Genomic DNA, 15,886 nt, shown 5'->3' on the forward strand with positions numbered 1-15,886 from the left:
ACTCACAAGGGGAAGATCTATGGGTGGCTGAGGTAGGGCAAAGGATGAGATCATTGGAGAGAAGATCAAGAAAGTGAGAAAGTCAGGGTGGGGAAGGATCCTCCACATGGATTTGGAAATCACCAAGCATTATGACAGGAGACGCGTGTGAGACAGACAATGAGCTTGGTGCCAGAGTCTTCAAAGAGTGCAAGTGAGTGACTCCAAGACCTGCAGATGACTGCAATGAGGAAGAGAAGTTCCTTATGCCACGATTTCAAGGAAGATGGGGAAGTTTTAGGGAGGAGAAAGCTAAAATTGATAAGTGGTAGCAAAGAGGAGCAAACAGGACCTTTCCTCCTCCTCTGGACTCGTGGAAGCCAAGTCCTCTGGGAGAGCCAGAGGTGACCCAACAGAGGTGAGTGCCATTGAGTCGAAGAGGAGACTGCACAGCAGCTAGTCGTGATGATAATAGATGACACATCCAGGGAGTTACCGTGGAAGGTTTGAGTGGTTAGGCTACTGTTAGGTTGGGTCAAACTCAGTGATAGACGGAGCTCTTTGGGGCTAGTCCAAGTGACAAGCAATGATCAGACTGGGCTTCTTCTGGGAGATCCGTGGCCATAAGGATGGAGGACATGATGCAATTAGTTCTAAATCTTTCTCCGCAGAGTGTGGTAGTGATTGGGTGATGGGCAGGCAGCGGAGCAGGGAGCATGGCGAGTCTCCTGGCTCCTGTGTGGACAGTGGCACCGAAGCCAGGAGAAGCGCCTGCAGAGCATTCAAGCTCTGCCTGGCTCACAGTAAGTGCTCCCTCTATGTCTAGTGCTGCAGCTGGTGTTCTCCCACATGAGCCCCAATACTGGAGCTGTGCCAAAACGCTTGCACTCCTAACCACCCTCACCACCATGTGCTCTCTGCTCTCTGGCCTACATGCTTCTCCCTTTCCCCTGGAATAATTCCTCCTTGGTTACTTCCTCCTTGCCCTTCAGACCTGGCTTGGGTGTTACTGTCTGTGGTGGTAACCAAAGCTGTGTTCGATACATCCCTATGTCTCCCCATAGCACACCCTCTTTATGGACCGTATCACACTGTTCTGGATTACACATAATTTTCTGTCTCCATACTGGGCTGAAAGCTCCTAGAAGGATAATTATATCCCAAGTACTAGGACTGTGTATAATTTTGGTGCCCAATAAAGATGTGTTGAAAGAGGGAGTGACTGGCTGGATTTCTACTTGGTGGGGAAGGAAATGAGTACTGAAGAGGGGCCTGAAACTTATAAAATCTGTTCAAATCTAGCTGTCCCACTGGAGAACTTTACTGTTAATTCCACTACTGAATACTGAGTAGGTGCCAGGAGCTCAGATGAGTTATGGTGTTACATGATATGCCTGGAAAACAATTTACATAAGAACAGTCTCCCCGTTCTGGTTTAGTGTGAGATTTTACAACTAAATATTATTTTATTGGAACTACCATCATCTTCTCTTCTCAAAAAATATCTCTGTGTTGGGGATAATGGGAAATCACAAGTGATAATGTGTCTTTCGTGTATCTGGGTGGATTAGCTGATTATACACTTTTCTTCCAGGGATAGAGAAAAGGGGTAAGAAGGTGGTCAGTCCTGGCTAGTAAGTCTGCACAGGACACTGGATATCTGAGAATAGGCAGGAGAGAGGTAACAAGATGGAAAGGAGGACTACAAAAATGAGAAATAGGATGGTGCCAAACTTTGCTTATGCCAGAATCACATTGATGAAAAGCTACACTTCTTCCATGTTACAATGGCTAAGCCCTCAGAGAGGTGGGTAAATATTGACTGGGTGTATCTGGGAAAGAGGTATGGGTAGAGAAGTAGATCTGGGTACATGGTGTGGATATGGTTTGGGACGACCCAGAAAGTAAAGGTGGGCATGGAGTTGTGCAGGCCAAGAGAAGCAGAGGAGCATATTTATTTCCGAGGGTGCTGCATTTAGACCCCCGCTGGGCCAGGGCTAGGCAATGCCACATTGACTTCAATTCACCTCAAAGGAGCTTTCATTTGCATCTCTGCAATGACAGCCACAGATGACAGAAGCCAAGCCCTTAGGGGCAATGAGAGAAGTCATTCATGCCATGCCAGGAGCTTGATGAGATGCCAAGCAGGGGGATTAAAATGCAAGAGCGAGGCAGGAAGCTGTGGCCCGGAATGTTTTGAAGAGAAGGAAACAAGGGACATGGATGTGGAATGATCCTGTTTGAATACCACTTTGAGATGCAATGTTTAAGCTTGGCTAAGTTGACCCCTGGCTCTACCCTCTGTCTTTCCCTCAAGCCCCCAAGACCTTTGCAGGATCGACACCACCACATTAGTGACTATGATTATAAAGAATAACTTTCAGGAATAAAAAGGCAGCTTTCACAAGAAATGGGAAAACTTGCAGATAATAGCCCAAAGGCCAGAGCTAATAGAAATAACCCTGTGAAGTGGTTTATGTTACTTTATTTTCACGTGCTGCTACAAAGATCACTTCTTTCCATTATAGCTTTTTTGCACAACATGCCCAGCTCTGTAAATTCTGTTTGACTGCCTTTGTGAAGAGCATTTCATTACTGCGGCACACGCCCAAATTGAAACAAGAATAATTGACTCTAATATTTAACTCTGAGTTTTGTTTTCACTTTCCATCACACTTAGCCCTTGTTTCCCACACACAGAATTTTTAACAACAATGACAAAGGAGATGGAACTTACATTTTTTTAGTTTCAGTACCATGCTAACTTTGCCAAGCTCTCACAAACATTATTTTAGTCCATCCATACATCTCTCCCATGGAGATGCTTTTTTCAATGAGTCAAAAAGGTTGAGTAATTTTCCCTGCATCATGGTGGCTAGTAAGTAGCTCAGCCAGGGTTTCAACTTAGTTTTTTTGATGTTGAATCTCATGTGCTTTTCTCTATATCCTACTGCATCAAACCAATACTCTTCCCAGTATTCCCAGTGAAAATCTAATAATGATAGGTTGTCCTGGATTGCTTCCTTGCCCAAGGACCGCGTCATTAGCTCAACGGGCACTTATACCACAAATGCCCCAGGTATAATGTTAGGACACGTAGCAATGCAGAGCAAAATTGGGTGTTCAAAAACTAGAAAAGATATGGTCTCTGCTCTCAAAGAGCTTATTGAATGCAAGGCATATGTTCAAAAGAATGATTACTGTAATGAAGTCTCACTTCATAGTGGCCATTTCAATAAACCATAACACAATAGAGCATGCACTGGACTCCAATTCCAGAGACCTAGGTTCTAGACTAGCTTTGCCACTAACTAGAAAGAGAGCTGATTCTCTGAAACTCTGCTTCTTTATAAAAGGAGAAGATCGGTCCAGGTCTGTGGCTGGCAAACCATTACATGACTGTGGGAAGGCAGCATTATTGCAAGGCATCTTCAACTCAAAGAGCCCCGAGCACTTGCTGTAGACTAAGCACCTTGCACATTTATATACTGCACTTTCCAAATGTGGAAATGCAACTGTGGTTAATACAATTTAAATTAGCATAATTCATGTCAGTTTTATAAGAAAATATGTCAATATTTTCCAGTCAATAAACACAAGTGACACAAAATCTTAAGTATTGCTGAACTCATAGCAGCTTTTGATCCTTAGATATTTTCTCAAAGACATAATAAAAACAGTCCAATTATTATCAGGTGAAGTTGTAGAAACTTTTAGCATTAAAAAGGAGTCTACCCTAGATCTATATATAAAACATACAAATACAAAACTTTTAGAAGAAAAATCTTTGTGGTCACGGGTTAGGGAGAGGGTTCTCAGATATGACACCAACAGTACAATTAACTAAAAAAAATAATAGTAACGTGGTAAGTTGGACTTCACTAAATTAAAAACTTTTGCTTTGTAAAATGCATTGTTAAGAGAATGAAAATACAAGCCAGACTGGGAGAAAAATATTTGCAAATCACATATCTGACAAAGGACTTTTAAGCAGTACATGATTATTTAAAACTCAAAAGTCAACAGTAAGAAAATAAACCACAAGTGAAAAAATAGGCCAACGATTTGAACAGATACTTCACCAAAGAAGATGTACAGGTAACAAATAAGCATATGAAAAGATGCCTGACATCATAAGTCTCTAGGGAAATGCAAATTAAAAACAGGATGAGCTACACTACACACCTATTAGAATGGTTAAAATAATTCTTTTAAAAGCTGACAGTACTAAGTGATGTTAAGGAAATGGGACAACTTGAACTCTCATGCATTGCTGGTGGGGTACAAAATAGTACAGCCATTTTACAAACTGGCAGTTTCTTATAAACTTAAACGTATGCTTACCATATGACCTAGCAATCCCACGTGTAGGCATTTACTCAAGAGAAATGATCATACCAAGAAACATGTATGCACTAAAACCTGTATGTGAATGTTTAAAGCCCATAGAAACAACCCAAATTTCCATCACCAGGTGAATGGATAAATAAACTATGTAGCTCCATATAATAGAATACTACTCAGCAATGAAAAGGAATAAGCTATTCATGCACACAAGAGCATGGATGAATCCCACATGAATTATGCTAAGTGAAAGAAGCCAGATTCAAAAGGCTATATATACTGTGTGACTCCATGTATCTAATATTCTGTATATTCCTGACAGAGGAAGAAGAAAGATCAGAAGACAAAGAAGTGCCACCAAATGTGCAGACACTCCTAAGTACAGTGTGGGTCCTTGCACCCCCTACCCACTTTTCCCTCCTCCTAGGCTCTTAGAAGCCCAGTTCCTATGTCACAGAATGCTCACAGAATGCTCCTGTCACCCACACTACACCATACCCGGGATGCCCCATCTTCTTGCTCCAAAGCCATCCCCTATTCATGAAATTCAAGCCACCATACCTCAGCATGTCTCAATTCTGCCCAGTTCTAGCAGAAAAGAAACATGATTTAGGTCATTGACACTAAGATTTGGATGACCAGAGACAGCCCCTTTAACCTCTTGGAATTTTCATGCTTTTTGCTGAGGTGAGATTTATCATCTCTAGTTGATAGACCTTCAACCAATACTACTAAAGGGTGAAATACACTTTAAAAAAAAAATCAAACTGTTTGCTTTTTATGGTTGGGGCAGAGGGAGCTGTAACTTGGCAGGGCACTTGTCCCCAGGTATCCTGGTTCTCATAGCTTCTTCCTTGCCCCTGCTTCTGAACCTGAAGATGCCCCACTTCATCATACTTTGAGGGGCTCCCCCAGCAGCAGGAGAGGCAACGGGGGCTCTAAGGGAATAGGACTGGTGGAATCTGGATTGGGGGGAAGCAGGGATGCCTTTGTTGGCTGTGTTTGAATGTATGAATTACTTAAAACTAGTGTTATGAAATCAGGAACTATGTTGACCTCATCGGACTGAAAAAGCAACTAACTCGAGGCTAAAGGTTAAGCCCTTCATTGACACATTTTGAATAAGCTTTCTCCTCATTCTATTCAAACAACACTATTCAAAAATAACGTTATTCAAAACCTTATTTTAGGTTAACGTTTTAATTATTTTGAACGTCTAGAATGGGTATTTCTTTTCTTTCCTTCTTTCTTTCTTTCTTTCTTTTTTTTTTGAGAGAGAGAGTACTTGAGTGCATGTTCCAGCAGGAGAAGGGGCAGAGGGAGACAGAGAATCCTAAGAAGGCTTCACACTCAGCCTGGAGCCAAGGTGGGGCTGGATCTCAATGACACTGAGATCATGACCTGAACCAAAATCAAGAGGCAGATGCTTAGCCGGCTGAGCCATCTAGGAGCCCCTACAATGGGTATCTCTAGGCATTCAGATAAAATTTTTAAGTCACTGTACTTTGACATTTTACTAAGATTTTTATAAAATCTTTAGTTTTTATAAAACAGATTCTAGTTAATATAAAGAATTTGGTTGAGTTAAAAATAAAATACATTGATTTAATTTACCATGACAACAAACTTTGCAGAGTGTTTGGTACCAATAGCGTTAAAAATGTAGCAGTATAATTAGAAAGGTTACATTTTACCATTTATAGTTACAGACAGAAAAATATAACTAGTGTAAAGTTGCCATGGCAACTCACATTTCAATCAGGATTTTCTTTCCTCCTTCAACTCTACCAATCAGCTAACTGAAAGTGAAAACCACTGAAGAGGAAGAGGTTGAAACAAATATGGATGAGAAATTATAAAAGTATATAGCAAGCATTTAACTATATGGTAATTTCCTAGGGAAATTTCTTAGGTGTGTTTCCACTATTTTAATTTTATCAAAAGCTATGTATTTTCTTGTCTGTCTTTGGAAATGATTCCAGAAAAAACACATTGGTGTTTTGGTAGCAGTGGTAGTGGGAATGGCTTCATTGCTGGTCTTGAATCACCATAATGGGTAACACCATAAACATTTATATTGGCTGTTAAGCAACTACCTTATTTCAGCTTCTGTGAGTTTCTTAAATGAGCTCCACATGCCACTTAACCACTGAATCTCTAAGTCACCTAAACACATAGTTAGAAGCACTTGAATGTATCATAAACAGAATACACTGAATGGTTGATTCTGAAATCAGAAACAACTTCAACATCAACTTCCTAGAAATGCTGTGTCCACCTTTCATTGTGATGTGACTGAATATTTCTCATGAATGACACCTATTATCCATGCCCTGTCTCAAGCTTGGCAAATGTCATCACTCTTTTGAAGGACTCAAAAATGAGGAAAAGTTTAAGAAGTTGGAAACTGAAGACATACACTAGTTACTGCTAACAAACAGTTTTGCATCAAGCTTTCTGATACATCTTAAATTGAAAGAAGTGGGAAAAGCAGACTTCACTGACTCTTACCTAACAATTACCCATAGTGATGTCATTTGCGCTTTCTTTTATATATTTCATGATCTCTAGCACATACCCAGAGCTCAAATTACATAACAGCAAAGCACTAACTCTTAAAAAAGAAACATGATATTCTGAAAAGGTACCTAACTTATCACAAATGATAGATTACAAATGGATATCTAGACATTTTTCCATATGACATTGAATTTGCAATTATTAGATTTCCTGCTACCACTAAGCATAACGGATAGAGGATGAATGCAGAGAATGCCTCTTGGATAGAAGTCCCATAGTTCCACACACGTAGATACATGTGTGTGGGTGTGCATGTGCGTGCATGCACCATGCTCTCTGGCTTTAGAACCTTTGCTCCTCCACTCCTTTCTTCTTGGAATGGCTCCATCCCCATGTCGTCTCTATACCTGGCTTACTCTTGCTTATCCCACTGTACCTCAGACACATCCTCTATTGCCTCCCTCTCCATGCCTCCACATATTTTTGTGGCTATTGCAACATTTGTGTTTATCATACACTCAAGGACTCACTCTCAATTGGGGCCAGTCTTCGTGTTTAGCAATCCTGGCTCAAACTGACTCCCTGATACACTTTGACTTTCTTGAAATTCAGACTAGGTCTCACACATCTCTGTATTCCTGGCTTCTAGCAAAGTGCTTTCCTAGCACATAGTCAGAGTTCAGTAATTGTTTGGAAAGACAGAGAGACAGACACAGACAGAGGAGGGGGGGGGGAGGGAGCTATTTAAACAGTCATCATAGCTTGAGCACACAGAATAAAGCCTAACTACAAAAAGACAAATATCATAATGGGTTGAGGGAATTCCCTATCTTGTAGTTGCTAAGAAATATTATAATTCATTGAAAAATTGATATTAATATGTACCTATTAACAAATTACTATGGATAAAGTCATATGGATGATTCAAAGAATTATAAGATTATGCCATCTAGTCAATGAGTATACCATGAAAATAAATAATGTTCTACAGTAATGGACAATTAAGTGCCAAGTGAGGATTGTAGACAATGAGGTTTTTTTAGTTCAGATGACAAAAACAACCTCTTGGGCTGAGAAAGCTGTGGTGGAAGTGAGATTCATACTAGACTTTGAAGGATGGGCTGGTTTGGGATGTAGAATGCATCCACTTACTCTGCCTCCCCACTACCAACCTCATTACACTTCACCTTTACCATGCAATTGTACCAGTTACAGTCTCATTTTCTGGTGCCTCCTTCACCACTTGATGTGTAGACACACATCAAGGTTCAACTTTCATTCTCTTCTTAGTTAATATTTTCTCAATTTCTGAAGATACCATATTTAAATCTCTGGTATCGGGCGCCTGGGTGGCTCAGTTGGTTAAGCAACTGCCTTCGGCTCAGGTCATGATCCTGGAGTCCCAGGATCGAGTCCTGCATCGGGTTCCTTGCTTGGCAGGGAGTCTGCTTCTCCCTCTGACCCTCCTCCCTCTCATGCTCTCTGTCTCTCATTCTCTCTCTCTCTCAAATAAATAAATAAAATCTTTAAAAAATAAATAAATAAATAAATCTCTGGTATCATTCCAAAACCTGGATCTATGGCACCAACCTCTTCCCTGAGCAGTTCCCCCATTTCCCACTGTTTGGTAGTTACCTTCACAAATATATCTTTTCAGTAACCCAGACTCTACCTGCTCAAATCAATGCACAGCCTCTTAAAACCAATTGTGTATTCCCCATTCAGCTCCTGTTTCTTCCTGTACTGATAGGTGGCATCACTAGGCTTAAAATCACCCTGGGCTTGAAAACCTAGTATTATGTAATCCCTCTCTTCCCCCCAAATGCCACACCTCTTTCAGGACCTTTTCCCTGAATCCCTCATTAGAAGCTCTCCCTACCACATCAGAGTTCCCAGAGAATGTTGATGCTTTTCTCATGATCCCACAGCTGATCTTGCATTAGGATTTCTTTTGCATCCATACTACCCAAGTATGGGAGTCATAAAAGACCCCAAACCACTGCTGCCTATCAGAGTTCTCTGACCAAGGAACTGCCTGCCATGCTGCTTAGTGGCATCACCTAGATATGAAAGCCCCCTCCATGAATCTCCCTTTCCTTCAGGAGTTCCCTTGTCCTCTTCCCATTCTGGGTGGTGGCTCCTGTGCAGTTGTTTTTGGAAAGTCTTATGTGGGAGCGATTCCCTCCCCGGGCAAACCTATTAAAGCACCATCCAAATAAGGCTCGGAGGGTGCAACTATCCCCCAGTGGTCATATCCTTTTTCTTGAGTGGCACCCAAGTCCCTCACACTCACTACAATGACTACTGAAAAAGAAAAAGGAATATATACAATGGAATATTATGCAGCCATCAAAAGGAATGAAATCTTGCCATTTGCAACGACGTGGGATATGGTGCATTTAAAACAGATTACATGACCAGAACAGAGAGCAAAGGGGACTTAAAAGGGATGGAAGCCAGGTAAGGGCAGGCAGTCAGTGCTAAGGATTTGGATCTTTATTCTAAGAAAAATGGAAAGTCATATTTTTATTTTATTTTATTTAGGAGGGTGATATGTAGAGATATTCTCCCTTCATCCACCCTGATACCCACTCCCCGAATCTCTTCTCTACACAGCTGCTCCAGTGATATTTATGAAAGGATAATTAGAACATATGTTCTAATTCAAGTTTTCAAGTGTCAATGGGCTGAAGGATGGTATTTTTTTTTTAATTTTTTTATTAACATATAATGTATTATTTGTTTCAGGGGTACAGGTCTGTGATTCATCAGTCTTACACAATTCACAGAACTCACCAAAGCACATACCCTCCCCAGTGTCCATCACCCAGCAACCCTGTTTGTTTCCTGAGATTAAGAGTGTCTTATGGTTTGTCTCCCTCTCTGGTTTCGTCTTGTTTCATTTTTCCCTCCCTTCCCCTATGATCCTCTGTCTTGTTTCTCAAATTCCTCATATCAGTGAGATCATATGATACTTGTCTTTCTCTGATTGACTTATTTCACTTAGCATAATACCCTCTAGTTCCATCCACGTCATTGCAAATGGCAAGATTCTGTGTGGGTTTTTTTGATGGCTGCATAATATTTCAGTGTGTGTGTGTGTGTGTATCATATCTTCTTTAGAAGGATGGTATTATTAATTGTGATAGAGCACCAGGTTAGTGTGGAAAATTAGGAATTTCATTCTGAACATGTTAGGTTTGCAATGCTTTTGAGAAATATAAGGGAAAGTGTTGAGCAAGCAGTTGGCTGTCCACAGTCACTCAGAGAAGAGGTATGGAGTAGATACAAGTGGAGTCAAGAGCACACACGTGGTCATTGAGGCCCTGGGCATGGATAACCCGTGGAGGGGCAGAATACAGAATGAGAAGAGGGGAGGAACTTTGAGGCTTTAGGACCATCAACAATTAATGGCTGGTATAGGATGATGAAGTGGCAAAGGAGTCTGATAAAGAATGGCTAGAGGAAGGAAACCCAGGAGTATGTCTGGGGTGGGGGAGGGGCAAGGGGGTTTCTCAAAAGATAAGGAGAGAGATTTCCTAAAGGCATGAATAGCCAGTGATATCTTTTGAAAGGTCAAGTAATCATAGGGACTGAAATGTCAACAAGAATTTATCAGCAAGGTCATCTGTGACCTTGAGGAGAGCTGTTTCTATGAATTAATGGTGGTGGGAACCAGAAAATAAAGATGGCAAGTATCATCAACTTTTCTGAAAACTTTGGTTGCAGTGGAGAGATAAGGTGCCAGTCGAATGGATTTGTGTGATTAGGCTATGAACTGTTTTTTTTGTTCTGTTTTTGTTTTTTTTAAGTAGGCTCCATGCCCAGCAGGGAGCCCAAGGCAGGGCTTGAACTTAGGACCATGAGATCAAGAGTCAGATGCTTAACCAAATGAGCCACCCAAGTGCCCCTAGGCTATTCATTTTTTTTTTTTTTTTGAGAGAGAGAGAGAGAGAGACCAATTGCACATGGCGGGTGGGGGAAGAGTGAGAGGGAAAGAGAGAATCTTAAGCAGGCTCCACACTCAGTGCAGAGCCTATGCGAGGCTCGATCTCAAAACTCTGAGATCATGACCCCAGCCAAAATTAAGAGTCCGACACTTAACCGACTGAGCCACCTAGGCCCCCCTGGGCTATTAATTTTTAAGAAGCTTATTTTTTAAGATGAAAGGGGTTTGAACATGGAAAGGAGGGGAAACCAGTGAAGCCGGGATTTGATCACAGAGGTAGGAGGAGAGACAGATGACAGTAACAGGGAACAGCAATTATAAAAGTTAAATCTTGATTCAGTCTTAATTAAAATGAAAAGAAATAGGTTCTGGGGCATTTGATAAGAAGATTTCAAAAGAAATAACCTTGTTGACATAGGTTGGTCATTCAAAATACTATCCTGGTTGTTTCCCATATCAGCAAGAAAAGGAAGAGAAGGTCGGAGAATATTTCCATTCCAATGACCAAGGAACTGCCTTAGCAACCATCTAGAAAAGGTTTTTTTAAGTTTCAAACTTTACACGCTATGTCTTGTTACCATAAATCACAGCTTCTCTCTTTAATCTTGTTTTATTAAAAAAAAAAAAAAAAGGCAAGAGGCTTTCAAAGACATTTAACTCTTAACTCCAAAATTCTGTTTGATCACCCAGATCTTAACCTCTCGTCATAAGACTAATGTATATCATACATAAAAGGATACCTGTTTTAAGAAATTGCTTTTTTTCTTTAGGCTATACAATACGGTTATTTTAGAAAATTAATTTTCTCATTTAATCTCTAGTTGAACTCACCAGCCTTATGTTAATTGTACACAGAATTACATGTAGGTATAGTTATAGGTATAGATACAGAAAGAGTAAAGACGTAAACACAGTCCTATATAGTCATAGGTATAGGTATACATTTACGTATAAATATAGATAAAGCTATGACAGCATATGGGTTCCTCTGCTGGTAAAAGAGCTTGAGACCCTTTGTAAGGCCACTTACATCATGCCTGTAATAGATTTTATTTATTAATTTTTAATTTTTTATTTTTTTTTAAGATTTTTTTTATTTATTTGAGAGAGAGAGAGAATGAGATAGAGAGAGCATGAGAGGGGTGAGGGTCAGAGGGAGAAGCAGACCCCCTACTGAGCAGGGAGCCTGATGCGGGACTCGATCCCGGGAGTCCAGAATCATGACCCAAGCTGAAGGCTGTTGCTTAACCAACTGAGCCACCCAGGCGCCCTGCCTGTAATAGATTTTAATCTAAACAGGATGTCAACACAAGTTTTCAATCCAAACACAACTAAGTTTGATTTTTCCATATTTTATTAGAAAGGAACAACTGAGGGATGGTGTGATGCATGGTGTCAAAGGCCATGGAGGGGTTAAGGGGGAGGAAAGTTGAAGAAAAGGATCCACTCCGACAATGGCTGGGAAGTCTGGTGGTCTTTTCAAATGTGTTGCACAGACAGGGGTGTGTGAGAGAAAATGAAATCTCTGGAAAAGATCAGGTGATGGGAGAAATGAAGGTTCACAAAATGAAGAACAGGAAGGAGAGCAAGAGTGTCATTATTAAGGGGAAATTCTCTTGCAGGAGCATGGGAAAAGAGAGAAGATGACCAACGTATAAGTGAGGGATGGGGGAAATACTCTTAGCATTGAGGTATTAGCTAGTATTAAAAATCATAGTCCCCCATTTTTATATTTTTTGACCTATTTTCATTTTCTTTGTGTTCTTCTGGGAACAAAGATCTCTTTTTGAAGCCTTTGCTTCCTCTTATCATTTAATAATTGCTCTTTTTCAGTCCTAGGAATGCACTGGCATTAAAGGTAAGAAACAGAAGCTGTACTCTGAGCTCTTCCAAAGAAAAGCACTTTAGAAATCAAAGGCATTGCTATATTGTTATTATTCCCTCCTTTCCCTGAAAGCTTGGCATGACATTAGCTCTGATACTCAAAGAGGAGTCTTTCAGTTTAGCCATTATATTAATAATCTGTGCCTCTAAAAAAGGAAAGGATATCTAAACTGATCAACCTAGTCCAATAATCGTCTCTTTCCTTTAGTTCTGGTGCTATGGATCTGATCCAGGAACCAGAAATAGGAGCACTGTGACTCATTTCATCTTCCATGTAAATTACATCCAACAATGCATAAATTGTAAGGGCATATAGCCAAGCTCTACCAGTTCTGCGCAAACAGAGATGCACAAGCTCAATGGGCATTGAAAGCATGAGATATTAACTCATGAATAATCCTTCTGTATTCTTACACAGTTATATAACCAGTTGTTTATTGTAATGATAATTTACATCAATATTGGAATCATAAATAGAAGATGAACATAAGATTTTAGAAATAAGTAATAAATATTCCTAAGTACAAGTTATTATCTATCAAGACAAATTGGGTGGATCTTAAAATCCACAGGAAACAATAGTAACTAGCAAAACTCCTAGATAATATTTTCCCCAATAGGTAGCTCCATGAAAGGTGTCACTCATAGAGACATATCTAAATACTGCCTGAGGGGAAAGAAGGTTTTAAACTAAAAACATAATCCATACTTGGCAGTTCATATAATTGGAAGTCATCTATAGATGAGGAGGTTTAAAAAGAAAATTTTTTAACAGAAGGTGGGTGTAATTCCAAGTTGTAATTGTTCAATGTGTTTAATAACTATACATATATAAATAATATATAATATATACATATATATATAGAGAGAGATGCAACATGTGTGAAAAAAGCAACTTGAGCTCTTTGTGTCTATTAATCAACTGAATTTATTTACATCCTTATAAGCCAACCTAAATTATAATAAAGGACATTTATTTTCAAATATTTCCATTATTTGGAAATAAAAGAGACATTAAAAGCCTACACAACAGATGACAATTTTAGGAAATAAAACAATCTAATGCTAAACAAGCACATTGTTTAATAACTCTTTTTTCCAATGGTTAAATTGGGAAAATAAGTCCCATTGGAACATGGAAATATTTGGTGAAGATATTCTGAGGATTGAAAACAACAACAGTTTTGGATACCTTAAAGCAAAACCAAATCAGAGACTTATTTTTCTTTGTGTGTTAGAGATGGCATAGATTATAGGAGTTCTGCACATATGTCTGCTTCTTTGAAGGTCAGAGTGTAGGCTCCATGTTTTGTTCACTGATACATCCCAAGATATTAGAACAATATCTGGCACACAATAATCACATATTAAGTTAAATGGTTGTTGACATTCCCAGCATGGATTTGGTAGAACAAGGTGCCCTGCACATGGTCTATAATTTTAGTTATAATTATTGATCTCAACAACAAAAATATAAAAGTAGAAAACACCCACTTATCCCTTAAAGTTTACAAAGAACTTGCAACTCATATTCCCATCCAGTCATCTGGGTTCATCACTGCCTGGAAGCGGTGGTTTACCAGGAGCCCACAGTGGAGCCCTGCCTGTTGCTTCATTCCATTCTCTCCTCTGCCACTTGTGGGTTGAACTGTGTGCCCCCAAAACTCAGATGCTGAAGCTCTTACCCACAGGGCCTCAGATGTGACCTTACTTGGAAAGAGGGTCATTACAGATGTAATTAGATATGTTAGGATGAGGTCATACAGGATGGAGTTGGATGGGCCGCATATCCAATATGACTGGTGTCCCCTTAAGAAGGGCAAATGTGGACACAGACATGCACTCAGGGAGGACATCACATCAAGATAAAGGGAGAGATCTGGATGATGCTTATACAGACTTGGAAATGCCAAATGGTGCCTGGAAACCACCAGAAACCAGGAGAGAATGTGGAACAGAGTCTCCCTCCCAACCCAAAGAGAGAACCAACCCTGCTGACACCTTGATCTTGGACTTCTAACCTTTGAAACTGTGAGAAGCATTTTTGTTAAACCACCCAGTTTATGGGACTTTTTGTTACAGCAGCCTTTAGCAAACTAACACAACTACCTACTCCTCGCACCTTGTCAGATTTCCTTCCGGAGGCACTGGTAGCCTGACCTCACTCCCACTGAGCACTGTCTGATTAGCTCTCAGAATTCACAAGATCTCCTCCAATTTATTCCAAAGCTCCCGCAATGATACATTGTCAATATCCAATGCATTCTTCCATTACGTTACATAGCAATTACATCTGATACATTTCCCTTACCTTCTGCTTGCTCCCTTGCTTGGGGTGGTGCTGTAACCTGGAGGAGGTGGTGGAAACCAGGACTGTCTGTTAAGAAACAACATCAGTTATAAACATGGCGCTTGAAAGACCTGATCCCACCCACATGTCTACCAGGAAAAGCTGAAAATAATTTGACAGCTAAACGGCACTGAGATGACTTTTCTACAAGCCTTGGAAATAAAATTAAGACTATTTCATAAACTCAATAGGAAATAACTAAAATAACTATACTACAGTCTAGGCTCTCTGCTCCCCAAGTAAGCTCCTTTCCCCGTTTTCTTGACACTAAAATGTGGACATTTCATTAAAAAGAAATGTGAAGAGAATCTGGAAAATAATATTTGTTAAATCTAGCTCGTGGGTTGATGGGTGTTTATCATCAACATACCTCTTTTTCTATTTTCTGCATACCTGAAATATTTTATAATCAAAACCAATCGTATGCTCTATTCTATATTTAGAGTTTTTTAAAAGCTCCATGATAATGGGGTGCCTGGGTGGCTCAGTTGTTAAGTGTCTGCCTTCGGCTCAGATCATGATCCCAGGGTCTTGGGATCAAGCCCCCCGTCGGGCTCCCTGCTCCGCGGGAAGCCTGCTTCTCCCTCTCCCACTCCCCCTGCTTGTGTTCCCTCTCTCGCTGTCTCTCTTTCTGTCAAATAAATAAATATTTTTTTTAAAAAAGCTCCATGATAAAAAGAAAACTCTGAAAGTAAGAGTATTGAAAACATAAGTGAACACCCCACTAATGCTAACCTCAATTATGTAAACATATATATGTATTAATGCATATATACAAACACATATATATCCAATTAGAAAGATGTCTTCACATTACCAGGACTTAATTTTAATTGATAGAGATAGCTTAGGGGCTATGT

General features: G+C 40.0%; 1 protein-coding gene across 1 annotated transcript in view; it reads right to left on the reverse strand.

Annotated features, from left to right (window-relative positions):
* SCEL (sciellin) overlaps nt 1–15,886 on the reverse strand; it is a 311,533-nt gene that overhangs the window by 56,823 nt on the left and 238,824 nt on the right. The window contains exon 12 of the mRNA XM_035003214.1: nt 14,988–15,053. Within this exon, the coding sequence (XP_034859105.1) occupies nt 14,988–15,053 (66 nt within the window). The remainder of the gene's footprint in view (nt 1–14,987; nt 15,054–15,886) is intronic.

The sequence above is a fragment of the Mirounga leonina genome, unplaced genomic scaffold (genome assembly GCF_011800145.1).
Source record: "Mirounga leonina isolate KUSES-001 unplaced genomic scaffold, KU_Mleo_1.0 Mir_127, whole genome shotgun sequence".
Classification (NCBI taxonomy): Eukaryota; Metazoa; Chordata; class Mammalia; order Carnivora; family Phocidae; genus Mirounga; species Mirounga leonina.